Here is a 20561-nt window from a genome sequence, read left to right as displayed (position 1 = left end):
GAGGAATACCTTAAAAGAAAAACTACTCGGAAACGCCAATAACAACCAGCAATACAAAATAATAGCAAAAGCGGTAAGAAAAGCTGCCAGAGTGATAAAAGAAAATATCTCGAAAATATAGCTATAGAAGCTGAGGTTGCAGCAGGAGCGAATGATGCCAGGAAAGTCCACCAGTTAATAGGCCGATTATGCAAGAGCAATTTACGAGCTAATCGAGGATTAAAAGATTCCAACGGAACAATAATTACCAATCCGGAGGACTAAATCCAACTATGGAAACCACACTTCGAACGTATAAGCAATATTGATCATGACAATAGTGGTAATTCCTAGAGTTGTGCCAAAGGAACTATATAGAACAATCTAGTTCACTTCGCAGTTCCAATGGCCCACATTTTTATACCCTCCACCATAGGATGGGGGTATATTAAGTTTGTCACTACGTTTGTAACTACTCGAAATAATCATTGTAGACCCCACAAAGTATATATATTCTTGATCAGCGTGCAATTCTACATCGATATAGCCATGTCCGTCCGTCTGTCCGTCTGTGGAAATCACTCTAGCGTCCGAACGGATTGACGTAGGTTGATGAAATTTTGGGAAAATATGTTATATTTACGTAGGACTTTTGGTATTGAAAGCGGGCTATGTAGGTCCACGCCTTTGTATAGCCCCCATACAAAATGACGCGTGACGCGTCGTCGTTTTAAGGAGTTTTTAAGATATTTGGCCCATTTTACCACCGAATTGGTTGTAATTTGGTACTTTGTGTCTCCAGAGGCCAAAAAATATTCCTACCAAAGTTGGGTTATATAGGTCCACGTTTTGGTATAGCCCCCATATAAGGCCCCATATAAAGTACGCGTCATTTTAATATATTTTGAATGTATTAGACCCATTTGACCACAGAATTGGTTGTAATTTGGTATTTTGTGTCTTCAGAGGCCAGAAAATATTCCTACCAAAGTTGGGTTATATAGGTCCACGATTTGGTATAGTCCCCACATAAGACCCCTTATAAAGTACGCGTCATTTTAATATATTTTGAATGTATTAGGCCCACTTGACCAAAGAATCGGTTGTAACTTTGTATTTTGTGTTTCCAGAGGCTAAGAAACATTTCTACCATAAAATGTTTATATAGGTCCACGTGTTGATATAGCCCCCATAATACAATATCTCCCGATTTTCGATATTTTGAACGTTTTAGCCTCATTATAACACCGATATGGCTAAAATTTGGTATTTAGTCTTCTTTAGGCGTATAAAACTTTCCCCCAGAAATTTGTAGGTATAGGTCCACGCCATCATATAGCCCCCATAGAACGGTACCTTCCGAATTTCGGTATTTTGAAGGTTGTGGCCACATTAATCCACCGAAATGGCTGAAATTTGTGGTGGAGGGTATAAAAAGTTCGGCCCGACCGAACTTAACGCTTTTCTTACTTGTTTTCTTTAAACAAACTGCGTATACTTAATATCGGACGCTACATTTCATAATGTTACTCATACGATTTGGAACTAGTACAAGGAACTAGATTACCCAACTCTAGTAATTCCCATATTAATTTAAATGCGAACACCCCTATTAATGTTTTGATAGATGTACGATGTACCGTGGAAGAGATAAGAGACGCCATATTAAAACTAAAGCGCAATAAATCAACAGGAGAAGACGGCATCCCCCCGAATTACTCCAAACAAATCCCACAGAATCAGCAAAAACCTTAGAACCGTATGTGAAAGACATTTGGGCAAATGAGCAATTTCCAAATACATGGTCGAAAGGAGCCATCATTAAACTTCCAAAGAAAAATGATTTAACTGTCTAACACAGTCTACAAAATAATGTCATTTCTTCTAAATGATATACTGTCGAGAACAAGCAGGATGTCGACCAAACCGAAGCTGCTTAGATCAATCTAATACACTGCGTATAATAATAGAGCAATGGAAAATAAATAAATCCTACGATCAAATGAAATTACTATGTCAAGATAGAATAACATGGAAATGTAATATAGAAGCGCTGTTCCCAAGGGGAATAATAAAGGAAAAATCATTTAATTTAAAACTATTTGCTTCATTAGCGAAACAATTTAAGTGTTTGTCCACAGACAGTATTCTTTTCCCAATAAAAGGTTGGCTCAGAACCGATGGGTCCGCTTTAACTATAGATTTGTGGTTGGAAACATGAATTCCTTCTTTAAATTTCGCACTCGCATTTTGCTCGCGTTTTTCATTCTCAATATTGTCAGAAGTTTCATCTATCTTGTATGGTAACACTTCCGAATGACATTTTTCGCGGTCAGAAACAATTGCGTTCATTAAACGAGATTCGCGTTGAATGATAGACTTGTTGAAGTTGGTAATATCATTTTGAAATTCTGTTCTTATATTTCCGTCCTTATTTTCTTCTATTTCGTCTACTAATTTTTGATATTGGGGGAATGATTGTCCATGTTGGACAATGTTTGCCCCTAGTTGGGTTTTGATGTGTCAGATCCATCTCGGATTTTATGGCCCCATCTAAACATGGTTAAATATTGAATTGTTAAAGAAATTCGGGACTATATCTCTGAAACCAATGCGAATTTTCTTCCGACCTCTGAAGCAAATTTGTAAGAACAAGAATAAAATATTTGGAGAAATAATGAACTCGAAAAACTACATTTATTGCTTCAAATTTAAAAATACAGTGGTGGCCAACAAAATTGCATGTTTTATAAAATTTTATTTCAAATATTTTTTGAAAGTAAAATAAAGTACTTTTTTGAAATTATTTATAGTTCTTTGTCTCAAATATAAGAATATAAAAAGTTTTGACACTTTATACAACAAAAAATTTGAAAAAAGTTTAAAATACATAACACGCCTGAAAACTTAATGGTCAAAACATATGCAACTGAACCAAATCCGATGCAAAAATCTTCAACATTTTGTAAAATATAATTTTTTTGTGTGATTCAAATCATTTGTATTTGGTTTGGGAAGATTAAAAGTGAATAAAATTTTGAAACTGATATCAGTCATACGTACTTCTTCGGGGGAGTGGCGGGTCGTACGGGAGTAGCATGGATATGGGTCCAAGGGTGAAAATTTTCAAAACTGATGGAAGTTTCTTCACATTTCAGTTGTCAATTTGATAAAATTCAAAGTTTAGATCGGAATATCAATATCAGAATGATTGATAGTGATGTATTGAAGTTATAACGGGCGGTATCATTGGACATTTTGGATTCTATAAACTTAAAAAGTTTTAGAAAGCTCATCAAGTGATAAATAAACACAAAAATTGAGTATATAGACACTTGCAGAAAAACGAAACGCCGCACGGTGGTCGAAAGCACTGATCTAGCGGAGCGAAATTAATAACTTGCAAACGAATTGAGATACGTCACTGAATTTTGCACAAACTCAGCTTGTATCTGTGGGTAATAATGGGCAAAATATGAGCAATATCGGCTAATGTTTTGGTATAGCCCCCATATAACGGTACCTTCCGATTTTCGGTATTTTGAGGATTAAGCCACAATTTCGTAGCAAATTAGCTGTAATTTGGTACTTAGGGTTCCTAGTGGTCACAAAACATTTCCACAAAAATTATGGACATAGGTGCACGTTTTGATATAGTCCCCATGTACCTCCCAATTTAAGGTATTTTGAATATCATGACCACATTTTTAAACTAATTTGGCTGTAATTATGCATTCCGTGTTCTCACTGCGTATAAAATCTTCTTACAAAACATTTTCAATACGGATTTATGTTTCGATGTAGCCCCTTTTATCAATTTTTACTTGTTATCCCATATTTAATAACATATTTAACTATAATTTGGTTTTATAGTGTCTCGGGGGGTACAACTCCTCCTCGCAAACATTTTTCAAGATAGGTCCATATTTTTTTTTAGCTCCCACACAAATGCACATCTAAATTTGTGTGAATTTCATGCAAAATCATCCTAATGTAGTTATTCCGTATCCAGAGAGTCCAATTTCATTCCCCAAGAAATAATCGAACCTAAGTTCGGCCAAGTTTACAAGATGTCCTCTATGGAACAAGCGCGTACAACCCATAAAAACACTAAAAAATTTAATTTTTTTAAAATTTATTGCTATATAACTAAGTACCTCCAGACCCCAAACTAATTTTTATAATTTAAATTATACCCTCTGCTATTAATTAAAAATAAATCTTGTCCAGTTTCATTACGAATTTATTTAAAATTTAAACAAATATGAAGTTAATTTTTTGCTACAATTTTTTAAAATCTGATGCAACAAAAACTCTTGTATTTGATAGTGAATAACTGAGTGAATATTTACAACAACAAAAATGAAAAAAAAAAACAAAATCTTTGCCTGCAAAGTGTCTGTAATCGACACAAGGGAAAATATTTCGCAATTTCATAGTCCGATTTTTTGACTTTCGCGCCGCTAGATCATTGGTTTCGACCAGTGTGCGCCGGTACCAAAAGGAAAATATTTTAAAACAATTAGGCTATGCTAGTATGCATGTGGAATATTCCAAAAAAATTTAAAAAATGGGTTTATAATGGAATAAGATGACAAAAATAGTTACTTATTGTCCAAATAACAAGAAAAAATCAGAAAATTATAAAAAACGGTAAATGTAATGTAATGTTAATGGGCTCTGGCGAGTTCTAAATGTTTTGAAAGATGTTCCTTTTGGTACCGACGTTTCGTTTTTCTGGAAGTGTCTATATACTCAATTTTTGTGTTTAGTTATCATTTGATGAGCTTTCTAAAACTTTTTAAGTTTATAGAATCCAAAATTTCCAATGATACCGCCCGTTATAACTTCAATACATCAGTGTTCATCATTCTGATATGGATCAAATCAAAGACAGCAAGGCCAAATTCCTATTCGTTTCTGAGATAAAGGTCTGATAAATGCAAAAAGCCCGGTTCAGATGAGGCCATAAAATCCGAACTGGATCTGACAGGACAAAACCCTATCAGACCAACGCGATGCGGCTAATAATGGAATCCATATTAATGTTCGAAATAAAGGGCAACATGAATCCATGCCCATAAATCCGTTACCAACACCTAGACCTACTAGGAACAATGAGGACGCCCCTACCAGAATTAGAGGAGAGTGTCACAGTTCGCCTGACATAACCATCGTGTCACCTGGTCTGACAAATGACGTTACCTGGCAACCCGTCATTTCCCTTGGATCAGACCATCTCCCCATAATTGTCTCCATTAGCAGACCACCCGACTTCATCACCTCTGAACGCCGCACGTTCGTCAATCATAAAAAAGCTGATTGGCCGAGTTTCAGAGAGTTCACCAATCACCGCTTCAGAGAATTGCCCAATCCTTCTGATGTTCGGGTAGCGGAAAGGACGTTCCGGGACATCATCACTGCTGCAGCCGCTCGCCATATCCCTGCTGGTCGAATACCCGAAGTAAGACCAAATTTCCCAGCAGAGGCGACGGGATTAGCAAACGAGCGTGATGAGCTTCGTCGTATCAACCCCAATGACCCCAGAGTCAGGGAGCTGACACTGGAAGTTAACAGGCTGGTGGGCGAGCATAAGCGGAACAAATGGTTAAATCATCTGAAAAGCTGCAATATTGGAGTCGGTATAGGTGAATTGTGGGCAACGGTTAAGTCACTCTCGAACCCTGGAAGAAGGGAAGATAGGACCTCAGTCACGTTTGGCGACGTTACGTTGACTGACCCGAAGAGGTGCGCAAATAATTTCAATCGACAGTTTGTCGAGCATCCCGAGAGTGACAGGGCGAAGAGAAGAGTATTACGTCGCATCAGATCTCTTCCTGCCGAGGATGAACCACCACAATTTACAATGGATGATGTTGCCAATGCCATCAGGAACGCTAAATCATCCAAAGGGTTGGGCCCTGATGGAATCTCCATGGTAATGTTGAAGCAGCTGGATGAGCCGGGAGTCGAGTATCTCACCAAAGTCTTCAACTTGTCGCTAGCCACCCTCGTTGTTCCCGAAGTCTGGAAAATGGGCAGGGTGGTCCCACTACGGAAGCCAGGCAAGGATGCCAGCAAAAGTGAATCGTACAGACCGATTTCGCTTTTGTCGCCCGTAGCAAAGACACTTGAGGCCTTGATCCTCCCCAGTATCAGAAATAGCTATCAAGTTGCCGATCATCAACATGGATTCCGTAAGCAGCACAGCACGACAACAGCGCTGCACGCCATTACCACATATATCTGTAAAGGACTCAACCAGAGACGGCCGTGCGATAGAACAGTGATGGTGGCTCTTGACTTATCAAAAGCCTTTGATACAGTCAGGCACTCCACGCTGTTTGAGGACATTGAGCAGACAACCCTCCGGCCAAGCTTGAAACGTTGCATAGTCAACTATATGTGTGGACGCCAGTCGTACGTGGAATTCAGGAATAAGAAGTCCAAACCCCGTAGAGTGAAACAGGGAGTTCCCCAAGGTGGGGTGATATCTCCGGAACTGTTTAACCTCTACCTCTCCTGTATTCCACCCCCTCCAGACGGCATTGAGATCGTGACGTATGCCGATGATTGCACGATCCTGGCGTCGGGTACCTATCCTGATGACATTTGTGAGAGACTGAACAACTATTTAACTGATCTTACCACCTTTTTCCATTCGAGGAATATGCAGATTTCCCCCACAAAATCTACAGCCACTCTGTTCACCACATGGACAGCGCAGTTTGGACGTGAGTTGAATGTCGTGGTCGACGGTAGCAGAATTCCGACCACAAACTGCCCTAAAATTTTAGGGGTCACATTCGACACTACATTCACGTCGTGCGCACACGCCACAGCTATCTGCGACAAGTTGAAAAGTAGGAACAAGGTCCTCAAGTCCCTTGCCGGCAGCACTTGGGGTGCAGATAAAGAAATCTTGTTGGCCACGTATAACGCGACAGGTCGGTCTGTGGTAAGCTATGCGGCTCCAGTCTGGTCCCCGAGATTGTGTGATTCGAACTGGAAAAAGATTCAAACTTGCCAGAATGCCGCCCTGAGAACAGCGACAGGGTGCCTCCTCTAATCTTCAGTGGACCATCTACATTAGGAGGCAAAAATTCTTCCTGTAAAGCAACATAATGAGATGCTTTCGTTGCAGTACCTGCTTGGATGTTATCGTGAGAGCCATCCCAATCACCATCTTGTGGGTAGGCCCGGTCCATTCAGGGAGATCAGGAAGGATATCCATGCTCTAGAGGGAGAGGTCCAACGATACAGGAGAGAACCCCTAGATCAACAAGCATATCAAGCAGGATTGAATAGCATTCACACGGACGCAGTTGCCAAGGCCTTAAGCAATTATAGTGTGAATAAAGTACTCGGAGTACATCCTCCATCTATCGCAGCTGAGGAGCGTCAGCTGCCACGACAAACCGGAGTAGTTTTGGCTCAACTACGCTCGGGATATTGCAGTCGCCTAAATTCGTATTGGGCGGAAATCGATCGCGCCGTGCAAAACATCTGCCCAGTATGCGGCATGGGCCCGCACGACACACAACACCTTTTTAACTGCCCCGCCAAACCTACCCATCTAACTCCAGTGGATCTGTGGCTACATCCCATCGAAGCAGCCACTTTTCTGGAACTGGAGATAGACCCAGAGCCAGATTGAACAGAGGAACGAACAAATAAACATAACAAAAACACTGTTACAACAACAACAACTAGGAACCGCAGACTCCTAAGAACAGCCGGCCTTGTTGGCGTAATGATTTTTTGAATGGAATACATTCTTATAATCTTTTATGTATATAATTTACTAGTTAAATTTCTTCTTTATATCTTTTGTATGAATTAATATTTACTTGAATTATAAGAGAGGGGAAAGATGTTATAATACATATGTTATCGATATATGTAAACCTAGCTAGTTCAACCATCACACGTGTTTTCATGACACCGTGGGAATGGAATTCCGCAGGAATTTTCGTTATTAGGCTGTATGAATTAATATTTACTTAAATTATAAGAGAGGGGAAAGATGTTATAATACATATGTTATCGATATATGTAAACCTAGCTAGTTCAACCATCACACGTGTTTTCATGACACCGTGGGAATGGAATTCCGCAGGAATTTTCGTTATTAGGCTGTATATAACATTATAACCAATTTTAAATAATATCTTACCTCAAATTCTATTTCCAATTTACACTTTTCTCTTCCGTCTTCCGGTTTATACTTAAGGTTCTCCACCGCAACTGATAATCCAACTGCATTTATTTCTGTACTTCCCAAGTGTGCAGTGTCTAGTAATGCTCTATAAAGAAATATATATTGTTTCTGGAAAAGATATAATAAAAATCGTAATAATAAAATATAGATCTGAATAAATCGGTACATTTAAAGTCTTGATGATACATAAATAATTTAATCATTGTGGGCTAAATTATCAACATAGACATTTACGATGATGATGTAATATGCACAATATATGTAACTTATTTTATATTATTAACTCGCCGTAGTGTGAATGGATAAATAAAATAATACTACATAAATGTAGTATTTGATACAAGAACAAATTGTTGTTAGCATTTTGACCAATTGTCAACATATGTATTTTGGTGGGGGTCAGTTTGCACCCACGAATGAAGTTAAATCACTCAAGTGCCGCGGAAGTATATCTTTTTCTATGAATTCCTCAATGAATTTTACAAGAGAGAGCGCAGCTAGGAATAACTCCATCTTTCTTCCTAGCATGCAGCTAGGAAGAAGTTTATTTTGAACACAAGTCACGACTGTTGATACAGTGCTTTGGATTGAATTTAAAGACATTCATCGGAATGTGTTTTCAATCAGTCTAAAGACACAATAAAAATGCAAGACATTACGAAATATCGCAGAATAAATAAAATTTATTCGTTATTTGTGTAAAGCAGAATATTAAGATCTTTATTGATAAAAAGTCTCCAATTAATTTAATCTATTAAATAACTCCACATTGCACCATCTCCAAATTTTTTCGCTGTGTTATGTTTGAGTCCTTTATGTGGAAGATTCTCCATAAATTTTAATCGTTCTTCAAAATAATATTTCATTTTGGAATTTTTTTCTCAGAAATTACCTCCAGTTATGAGAATGAATAAACTTTTGCCTATTAATGAATAAAATACATTTTATTCCATTACACTGTGCTACACGAAAAATTGTGGGAGTCCATGGAACACGAAAATACATTTGGTTTCTTTGAGTCACTTCGTTTTTTGACTTTATAACGAAAAATGTAGTGAAAAACGTGGTTTCTTTGATTTTCAACTTTAAACGGGCATAACTTATTTTTTCCACAACGGATTTCTACAGCCTAATTTTTCCTTGAAAGAGGAGAATATTGTCTTTTAAACAAGACATAGATTTTCACAAATGCCTAAGTTACAGTGGTTTAAGTTGGACGAAAACGCACTAAAAACAGGAAAATACTTTTCCTCGTGTTCTTGCCTGCGTAGAAGATTGGTATCTTAATTATTTACTTTTATCAAGAAGGAAATTTAGTTAACTTTCCAAAATGCAAAATGAATAATCAATGAGATTGGTTGAAAAATAGATGAGTTATAGCATTTTTTGTTTTTTTGTATACTTTCCCTTATAAAAGATTGGTACCGCAGTGCGTATGATTGTAACTTGAATTTTTCTACTTAATAATATAAGTAATTGATAGTCCGTAGTATGTAAGAAATAATCAATGTAAGACAAAGTAAATATTTACCTGAAGTTATTGTTATCTGTACACATATATAAGTACCTGTACCAAATGACGAATTGTTTTCAGTTGTGAATAAACCACCAAAGTGTACAAAAGTGTTCTTGTGTTTTTCTCGTGTATGCCCAACAGTGTGTGTATAATTAAAGTGAAAAATAAGGACAACAAGAAAACTGTGCAAAGAACAATTTTTTGAATTCTTAGAAAGTTGAATTGTGCGCAACTCGCTATACCTTAAAAAATTGAATTGTGCGCAACTCGCTATACAATATTGCTAAATTGGATGATTCCAACTGTGGCTCATGGACAAGTGAGAAGTGTCCTGGTTCATGAAGACTTGTGGTCGGTGGTTAATGGAGAGATGGAAAAGTCTGTGCCAGATTAAAAGAATGCCAACGAGGTTGCAGCATGGAAGCGCAAGGATGAGAAGACTACAGCAACCATAATATTAGTGAGATTACACACACTGCGTCTTTTGATGCATGCACCCCATTTTTTAGCGGTGTTGCAAAAATAGTAGTGATGGAGGGAATGAAAATGTACAATTTCATGATTCATTAAATTGTATGTTACAATTATTATTTTATGTACATCATGGATTTAAAATAATGTAATAAATAATAAAAGTACTAAAGTCGCTCTTTTATTTGATAAGTATGTTGTTGGTTTTTTATTACCTTCATAGTTGAAATCGAGTTTCTTGTGTTCCAAATATGTTTTTGGTTGATTTGATTAAAACATCAAAATGTGGTCGGTTAAAATACGATTACAAGTACGGTAATATGGGTAATATTTTACTCTAAAGAAAAATAATTGCCGGAGTTTATTACCTATCTCGCGTAGAAGGGAATAACCCGAATGTTGGAAAATACATTTTTACCTATCAGTGTTTTTTTCCAATAATTTTCAAAAAACATGGTCGTTATTTACATTTGTCGAGAAATATTAACAAATATTTGTACCTGTTTCAATATTTTTTTTCACAATAAGTTTGGTTTAACAATTTATACCTAGTTGTATTCAACAATCATAACATGTATGTATATGTAAAATCGTACGTGTTTGTCACAAAAAGTACGCTTCTTACAATATTACAAAAAAATACAACCCTACAAGTACGAAAATGGTGATGCATGCATGAAAAGACGCAGTGTGTGTACTCACACTTAAGTGCAACGCCTGTGCAGATTGCTCACATCAAGAACTGCACAACAGCGAAGGAGACGTGGGAAGCTCTGAGAGATGTGCACAGACCGAAGGGACCGGTAAGAAAAGTGACCCTCTTCAAGCAACTGATCAAAATGCGCTTGGCAGAAAATGAAGATGTACAGGAGTACATTTGCAAATTTGTGACCATAGTAGAAAAATTGGCAGAAACAGGAATAACTCTACAGGAGGAGCTGTATGTCTTCATGTTGCTAGCTAGCCTGCCAACATCATACGAAAATTTAGTTGTTGCACTAGAAGCGAGAGATGAGCTGCCAAAGTTAAGTACCCTGAAGAGGAATGTGATCGTCGAAAGGTCAACAATAACAGCGCACGAGCAGATGACGATGTTCAAATTTTTATGGCACGCACAAGGAGAAACAACCAGCATCCCAACAACAGTAAGAATGGCAGAAGTAATGGCGCAGGTACCAGTACGCAGAAAATCATCGCAACTTTAAATGCTTCAATTGTGGACGTCCTGGACATTACGCCGCACAATGTTTTTTTTTTTTAATTTAAATCTTTATTGATATTCTCATATAATTTACATTTCATGATTCCCGCGAAGCCGAGTGCTTGCTGCAGGATAACTTAAATGTACTTCATATAGATACAATTGATTAAATTATTTAAGTTCCGCTGCATTTCATTTTGCGATAATTATCTCATAATTTAAAGAATTACTGGGAATTTATGTAATGATTTTTTAACAATCTCTTTCTTTTCATCTGACTTATAGTGTTGATTAACTCTAGAGGCAATTCGATTAATGTGGTTGGTAGGCTAACTGCTAGAGCTCTTTTGCTAGATTCATTTTTGAAGATTGATATTTTATATCTTCCTTCTAAACGTCTTCTAGAGTTCATTTGGTGATTGATGCGGTGTAAAAGTTCGGTATTTTCGGAGAATTTATTTATGATTGTTGTTTTGTACATGTTGTTAATGTTTAGGATATGTAAATCTTTGTGTAATTCACTGGTACTGTTCTGTCGGTTTCGTCGCGATGTTGTGTTGCTCTGACTATTTTCAGTTGTGTTGGTTAATGTGTTGCTATGTTGTTGGTATAATGAAAATTTTTTGAGTCTTTTCTGAGTATTTTTAGTATACTATTTTGGGCGTTTTGTAATGTTCTGCAGTATGCTGCATTTCCCCAAGCTGTTATTCCATGTCGTATGTATGATTCCACTAAGGAAAAGTACGCTTGTCTTAGAACGCTGTATGGGGCACAATTGCTTAAGTGATACATGGCATATGCGTATTTCCGGAGTTTCTTCCTCACGTTATCGATCTGTGGTTTCCATTTCAGATGACTGTCTAACACTAAACCAAGGTATTTGTATCTTTCCACTACTTCTATTTTAGTTGCACATGTTTCTTCAATATCTTGTCTGGTTTGCGTATTTCTGTGTAAGCAGTATTCTGTGGAATAATAAGCGTATTTCTGTGGTATAATACCGAAATTTCGGATGATGGGGAATGTTTTGATCTGAAATGCATCAGTTTCGTTTTGTTTGCATTGATGACTAACCCATTATCGTGGCAACATCTGGTTATTTTATCCATTTCATTTTGCATCGTTTGTTCTTCTGAGTTTAGTAATTTACCAAATACTACCAAGATTTATCAAATGCGTATGAGAAAATCGAGCTATCATTAAGCGATTTGATCATATCATTGGTATATATTATGAAGAGAATGGGTCCTAGTTTGGATCCTTGATCTCTGTTCGCTGCTTGTGCACTTATCTATTTTAACTTTAAATGTGCGACATTTCAGATAGCTCTCAAACCATTTCAGGCTGTGTCCCCTTATTCCATTAGTTTCAAGAGTGTTCAGTAACTTTCGATGAGAAAGTGTATCGAACGCTTTACTGAAATCAATGAATTTGTTCAAGCAATGTTTTTGTTCAGATAAATTTTGGTTGATTTCGTTCAAGATACAGCTCGCGATATTTAACATAGAGCTTTTCAATTTGTTACAGAAGTTTTTATATTTTCTCGTAGCATGTATGGTATTGAAAATTGGTTATATCAGTTCACATTTTGATATAGCGCCGACTGACCGCACGATTTTCGAAATGTTCAAGGCTATAGCCGCATTATCCTACCGAAATGACAATAGTAAATTCATACGAAATGGCTATAGTTGGTACTTAGTCTCCCTTGGGGGTATAAACAAATTCTACAGAGAATTATCGGCATATAGGACGGTACCTCCCGAGTTTAGATAATTTGGAAGTTTTAGTCTCAATATCCCACCGAAATGGCTATGGCAATTTGGTGTGTTGTCTTTGTTGTGGGTATAAAACATTCCCGCATAGAATATTCGGTAGAAGTTTTTTATGTAGCCTTCATTGAACGATGCCTTCCGATTTTTAATATTTTCAAGGTTTTAGCGGCATTATTCAACAGAAATGGCTATATTTGGTATTTAGTCTTCCTTGGAGGTATCAAATATTTTAGCAGACAATTGTCGGTATAAAACCATATTTTCATTCATAAAACGATACCTACCGATTTTTTGGGGATTTTGAATGTTTTAGCCACATTATTCAAACTGAATTGCTTAAACCTGATTTCAATATAATTTATGGTGGTGTGCATAAAAGTTGGGGCCGGTCGAACTTAACATCGTTTTTTACTTCTTGTTAACAGAGAGATGTTTCATTGAACACGTTATTATTTTGCACTCCTAAACATGAAAACATCTGTGATTCATAAAAATGACTTCAAAATGCAAATATGTTTATCTAGACTTTGCTGTATTAAAAAACGATCGAGTTATTCCAAGCACTGAAGTCAATGTTCATGCCATGTTTGCTGTCTTACTTACTAAATTTCTGAATCTAATTAGTACGAATAAAGCTTTCAAAAATTGGACGCAATCGCGGTATTCTGCTTCCAAAACACCCATTAATGGCAGAGGCCACAATTGCATTGCATTAAGTACCAATACGTCTAATAATCTCTGATATTTAGCGATTTGTTAAAACCCGTTGTTTAGGTGGTCCCCACCCCTCCATTTTCGGTATTCTACTACCTTATGAACCTACACACAATTTCATCCAATTCGGTCCAGCCGTTTCGGAGGAGTTTAATTTCGAACATCATGGCAGTCTCGAAAAATATATATATATATATATATATATATATATATATATATATATATATATATATATATAAGTTAACCGTATTTATGTAAATAAATCGGTCTTGTTTGAGTTTGATTCACAACTGAAATTTTTATTTTCAAAAAGTTTTGACAAATATTCGTTTTGCTTAGAATTACATTTTCTTTTTTTACCATTTTCTTATTCTATTTTGCCTGCTTGGCATATTTTGTTATTTTGTTATTTTATTTTGTTAAATGGTGTCGGATGACCGTTGGTCAACGACAGAGCATGAATCGTGGGAATGGTGAATTATCTGCAATACCTGTGTGGTGTCAAATGACGGCTGGTCATCGACAGTGGCATGTGTTGTAGGTATGCTGAGTTAACACCACCCCCCTAAATACCGAGCGTCCTCGTTCGGTTAAAAATATGGGATATGAGAAATTCTATTTATCCCAGATGATCTGATTTCAGATAGTTCTGGCAGAGACGCGTGCGTCGCGGCATTTGTTTTTATTATGGGTGCTGAAATAACTATTTTCTCTTTGTGGGAACTTAAGATTTTATGTAGAATTATAAAAGCTGCAATCACAATGGCTATTGAAGATAAACCAATGTTTATTGAAAAGCCCCATTTATGGTTTGAGGTTAATTGTTCTATGGATTTTGTATTAATTACTTGGAGTTCCTTTACCGCTTCTAAAGATACGGTTTCTTCGATATTAGGTTCGGATAATCTTGGTTGTAGAATGGCGGGTAAGGGTTGTAGGTGCGTTGTTTCTAAGAAATTATATGTTTTATCCAATATTTTGATGGTTGAGTTGTGAATTTTTAAAACATAGGTGCCAGAAAGGTTTCTAGGTTCTTGATTAATGATAACTGTGCCATTGAATTGATTTAAAAGAATTACTCCCGGTGTTAATTCTTCTATTGTAGGGATATTCCTATTATCAACGACACTGCAGTTGGATTGTTTGCTATTTATTAAATTTGCCAAGCAGGTATTATCATAGATTCGTTCTAATTCTTTTCTTTTGCAAATGGTAATATCGTTATAGGTTTTACAATTTTTTCTGATACCAAAAATTATTTTATTACAAATTATTACATATTCGAAATCTATTCTATTAACTAGTTTGCCAAATTTGACTGGTTTTATTAATAGTTTATTACATGGAGTAGTTTCTGTAGTGGGAATACTAATAATGTAAACAATTGAATTTTTATTTGAAGCAATCTTTATCTCTGCGAATTCGAAAACTTGCTCTACATTCACAAACGGAATTAGTTCGTCAATTATTATGTCTTTTACAATATTCACTTCATCTGAAGACAGAATAAATGAGTTTACAACTCCTATTTTTGCCCAATGTATGGCATACTGAACATTTACAATTTCTGTTTTTAAGAGATCAATTCTCATTTTAAATGTTTCAATCATTTGATTTTTATGCGTTTCATTGAAGTTTTCCTCTTTCAAAATTCTGTTAGTAGTCGTAACTAATTCATTTATTTTTTCCAAAGATAGTTTATTTACAACGACCTGTCTATCGTTATTGGCCAGTAATTCGTCAGACTTTTTCCTAAGTATCTCGAAATCATCATGATCGGGGTTTCCCGCGATCCATTTCCATGCCGTTTCTATGAAATTCAGAGATCTTTTGGTTCTCGGTTTAAGTCTGTCCAAGTAAGCCTGTAATTCAGTCAGTTCGTAAATGATGAAAGGTCGGAGATGATGGCTGCTACTAACATTTTTATCTACTGTCAACTTCATGCCATCAAGTAATGACTGATATTTGTCAATATCGATGACGTGAATCAATTTAAAGGTTCCGGTCTGCAATTTAGTCATTTCCGCGTCCAATGTAACAATTTGTGAATTTCAATAGTCGAATATCTGTACGTCGCCGATTGTCAGTGTGAAGACAGTCCTGAAATCCATAAAAAAGGAAAAGAAAGATATTGTCAGTTTCGAATGTTGTTTTTGTGAACAATTTTTCCAGATTCAGTCAATACAGTAGAAGTTTTGTTTTCTTTTACTATCTCCTCCCTGTAAGTTTTGCTCAGTTTAGTCCCTAATCTTTTATTTTCTTTCACAAAAATTTTTGTCCTTGTTCGTAAGTTTTTGGTGGAGTCTTTTTCTTATTATGGTAGTTATTGTCCTCGGTCTGTTTCTCCGTAAGTCTCTGTAAAATTTCTTGTCGTTCTTTCTGTAAGTCCTTGGGGTCGGTACTGATTCTCCTACCAAAAAATGCTTCAACTGGTTTCCTATTAATTGTAGAATGAATTGAATTATTATACTCATAAATTGACCTGTGTAAAAGCTCTGAAAATGTGGTATGGATATTTTCGGATTTTAGACAACGCATTATCTCGGACAATGTTGAATGAAATCTTTCAATCTGTCCGTTTACGCTACTACTATAGGGTGGAATTTTAAATACTTTGATATTACATTGATTTTCAAGCATGAAAATAATTGCATTTGAGTTAAATGATTTCTCGTTATCAATTACAATTATTTTTGGCATACCAAAAGATAAAAGAATCTCTCTGAATGGTTCTTTAACGTCAACGGCTGCTCTGGAATTAAGTATCTTTACTAGCGCGTATTTGGAAAATTTATCTATAGCTGTAAGTACTGGTTTCTTTTCCGTTAAATAGATGTCAATATGAACGATCTCTCCCGGAAACTGCGGTATTGGCGTTTCTCCTAATTCAATTTTATTCGGGTGTCTATCATACTTATTTTCCTTACAAACCTTGCAAATTTTAACTATCTTTTTGATTTTTGAGTGCATTTCTGGAAAGTAATATTGTGACAAAATTTGAATCCTGTTTTCTACGCTATTTCTGTGTGCTCTGTTATGTTCATTTATAATTACTTCTTCCTGTTCGTCGATTGTCTTGAGGTCTGTTACCATAGTCCTAGAGTATTTTACTTTATATCGTGAGAAGTTTTCACGGAATATTTCTTGCAGTTGACCAAGAATGGTATCTGTTGTTCTAATGCAGTTGGTAACCGATGGGTTCAAATACTTCTTTAATAGTTCAGTGAGATTTTCCGTTGTAATATTTGGTTCGTTTATAGTATGTCGATGGATTGTCGGGAAAACAATTTCAAAATTGTAGGAAGGACGTTCGCCTTCAGACGACAAGATAATCTGATTCTTAAAGGCGTTTATAGGTACGTCAGTGTATTCAATGGAGTTGTGAGAAGAACTTTCGTCACTATGTTGTGTAGAAGTCATAGAGTTCACTTGTGAATGATTTTGATCGGGATTTTTATTAGAATGGTCGATATCTGTCTTAGGATCATCCTGTAAAACTTTAGGACAATCCTGTGAGACTTCTGGGGGTCTGGATAACGCGTCGGCAACGACTTTCGTTTTCCCAGGTTTGTACAGAAGTTCATATTTATAATCTTCTAGGAAGGCTTTCCACCTTTTCAATTTATAGTTCGAATTTTTGTTATTTAATGAATATGTAAGTGGTAGGTGGTCTGTGTAAATTTTCATCTTGGATGAACCATATAAGTAATTCCGAAGTTCCTTCAAAGCCCAAACAATTGCGAGCATTTCTTTTTCATTAGTCGCATAGTGTTCTTCAGCTTTCTGAAGGGTACGGGACAAAAAAATAATAGGTCGGTCATCTTGAGACAGTACTGCGCCAAGGGCGTAGTTAGAAGCGTCAGTGGTCAAGTGAAATTCCTTATTAATGTCCGGATATGCTAACAAAACATCTTCTGACATGAGAGCACTTTTCAATTTACTAAACGCATCAATTGCTTCCTCGCTAAGATTTATTTTAATTCTACTAGACGTGAATTTTGAGGCTCTGCCATTCTCCCCTCGCAGAAGGATTGTCAGGGGTTTTGCAATCTTAGCATAATCCCGAATGAATCTTCTGTAAAAGTTGGACATTCCAAGGAAAGATCTTAGATCTTTTAACGTTTTAGGAATGGGGTAGTTGTTAATGGCTTCTACTCTATCAGGATTTGTTTTTATTCCGCGACCGGAAACAATGAAACCTAAAAATTGGACTTCTCGTTTTAAGAATTCACATTTGTCAAGCTGAACCTTCATGTTCGCTTTTTCTAATGTTCTAATTTTTCATTGGGGTCACTGAATAGGTTTCTATGTTTCTGAACTAAAGTATCGAGTTGCACTCTTTGTTCGTCAGTCATGTGGTCGTTCCTGATATTAATTTTATTCACTGATTGGGACGTGAGCTGTTTTATTCGTATTTTAATTCTGTTATCCACTATCATGTATTTTTTTGCAAAAGGAAAAGCATTTGCTTTGGCAAATTTTTATCGGAAAGCTTTATAAAGGTATGATGTGTAATCCTTGTCTGTCCAGCTATGGAAGATGCGAACAAATGTTTTTCGTTTGGGGTAGCATTTTTTACTAAATGAGATTTGATATAATTCTTATTAGATCCGGTATCAATCAAAAATTTTAAAAAATTTGTCCTGCAGTCGTCTTACTTTCGAAATAAAAAATGTATTTCAGAAAAATCCATTAAACTTCGGACTACGTCCCGGACCTTGTCCAGGTCCGAAAGGTCATTTCCATACCTAGCCTCTATTACTTGATCCGTGCCTGAAATGTCCGCACTAGGACTGAGATATTGTCTAATGGCAATTTGACACTGTTCGGCACAGATACGAGCGATAGTTTCCTGTAACTGTCTATTTTGTTCTTCCGTATTAGGAATGTTAATAACCGGGGGTCTAATTAAGTTTGCGGCCGGATTAGACATGGTGGGTTCAACGAAAAAAAAATCTATGTTCACTTCGCAAAATTTAACGTTAATACTTCAAAAGATTGCTTCAAAAGATTTTTCCTTCAGGTTATTTTTCTCACTTAGTTAATACGTTTTCAGAATTAAGATTGATTCAAAAGATTTTTCTCTTCAGATTATATTTCTCACTTAATTAATACGTTTTCAAAATTATTTTTTCTTTTATGGTTAATTATTTCTTAAAAAAATAATTAAAATTTTCTCACTTAATTAATATGTTTTCAAAAAAAAAAATTATAAGTAATTATTTCAATATTTCTTTACACTTTCTTATTCAAATAATTCACTTGAAAAATTTCAATAGTTAAATGAATTAAATTGTTCCCACTTAAATAAATTCGTTTTCAAATTTATTTTTTCTTTTTATAGTTAATTATTTCATTATTTCTTTAAACTTTCTTCACTTGAAAATTTTCAATAGTTAAATATCTCTTAGTAAATTAATTAAATTTTTCTCATTTAATTTATACGTTTTCAAAATTCTTTTATCTTTCTGTAGTTAATTAACTCATTATTTCTTTAATTTTTCGTATGTAAATAATTCACTTGAACAATTTCAATTTTTTTTTAATTCCTTAACACTTAATACTCACACCACAACCAATGTGGAGGTCCACATTTTTTCCATTTCCCTCTGTACTTTGGAGTGGACACGGCACGGCAGCCTGTCCTCGACTTGGTCTGCTGGTTGTTTGAAGTGGATCCTATGGGGTCCTTAATTGCCGATGGGCGTATGCTGGTTCTTGCCAAAGATTTTCGGAGCTTATGAGGTCCTTGAAGCCTGTGGGGTTCTTATTTATCGATAGGCGTATGGGGTTCTTGCCAAAGATTTTCGGAGCTTATGAGGTCCTTGATGAAGCCTGTGGGGTTCTTATTTATCGATGGGCGTAAGGGGTCCTTAGATGTCTGTGGGGTCCTTTTTGAAAATTTTCGGAGCCTTTGGGCTCCTTTTTTGTTGGGCGTCAGTTAAGCGGTTTATATAAATAAACCGGCCTTGTTTGAGTTTGATTCACAACTGAAATTTTTATTTTCAAAAAGTTTTGACAAATATTCGTTTTGCTTAGAATTACATTTTCTTTTTTACCATTTTCTTATTCTATTTTGCCTGCTTGGCATATTTTGTTATTTTATTTTGTTAAATGGTGTCGGATGACCGTTGGTCAACGACAGAGCATGAATCGTGGGAATGGTGAATTAACTGCAATACCTGTGTGGTGTCAAATGACGGCTGGTCATCGACAGTGGCATGTGTTGTAGGTATGCTGAGTTAACATATATAAATATAAATATATATATAGATATTCTGTATTTATATATATTGTTTTAAAAGGAATTTGCTCAGCAATGTAAATTGCGATACCACCTCCTCTGTTTTTTCAATTTAAAAAGGTAGATTTGAAACCGCAGATCCCATAAAATTGATTTTCATCATCATTTATATTAGTTTCTGCCATTACTATTATTTTTAATTTGTTTATATTATCTTTAATTCTTGTTAAAAATTCGGTCAAATTCTTTCTAAGTGACCGAATGTTCATGCATATTATGGATAGTGATTCATTATTCCCTGAGTTCATTAAAGATATTATAAATTTTGTTTTCGGAATTCATTTTAATTATTTGATTTTCTCTTTTCCGATTTATCTTTTTTCACAAAAAAGACTAAAAAATAGGATTTGTTTATATGTTTTGAATATTTTATTTAATTT

The 20561-nt window shown here is 35.8% G+C and overlaps 1 protein-coding gene across 2 annotated transcripts in view; it reads right to left on the bottom strand.

The window, feature by feature from the left end:
• Ptp69D (Protein tyrosine phosphatase 69D) overlaps positions 1–20561 on the bottom strand; it is a 384912-nt gene that overhangs the window by 75948 nt on the left and 288403 nt on the right. The window contains exon 7 of one of the 2 annotated variants that reach the window (XR_012412347.1): positions 8156–8285. Coding sequence is in view for 1 of the 2 variants with exons in the window: in XM_073981639.1 (XP_073837740.1) it covers positions 8156–8308 (153 nt within the window). In the remaining variant the exon portion in view is untranslated. Of the gene's footprint in view, positions 1–8155; positions 8309–20561 lie in introns of both variants that reach the window. The other variant, XM_073981639.1, reaches the window with a different exon arrangement.

Source organism: Musca autumnalis, unplaced genomic scaffold (genome assembly GCF_047663935.1).
Source record: "Musca autumnalis isolate F117 unplaced genomic scaffold, ASM4766393v1 scaffold_4, whole genome shotgun sequence".
Taxonomy (NCBI): domain Eukaryota; kingdom Metazoa; phylum Arthropoda; class Insecta; order Diptera; family Muscidae; genus Musca; species Musca autumnalis.
The sequence above is the reverse complement of the archived record's forward strand: the minus strand, read 5'-3'. Positions and strand labels throughout refer to the sequence as shown.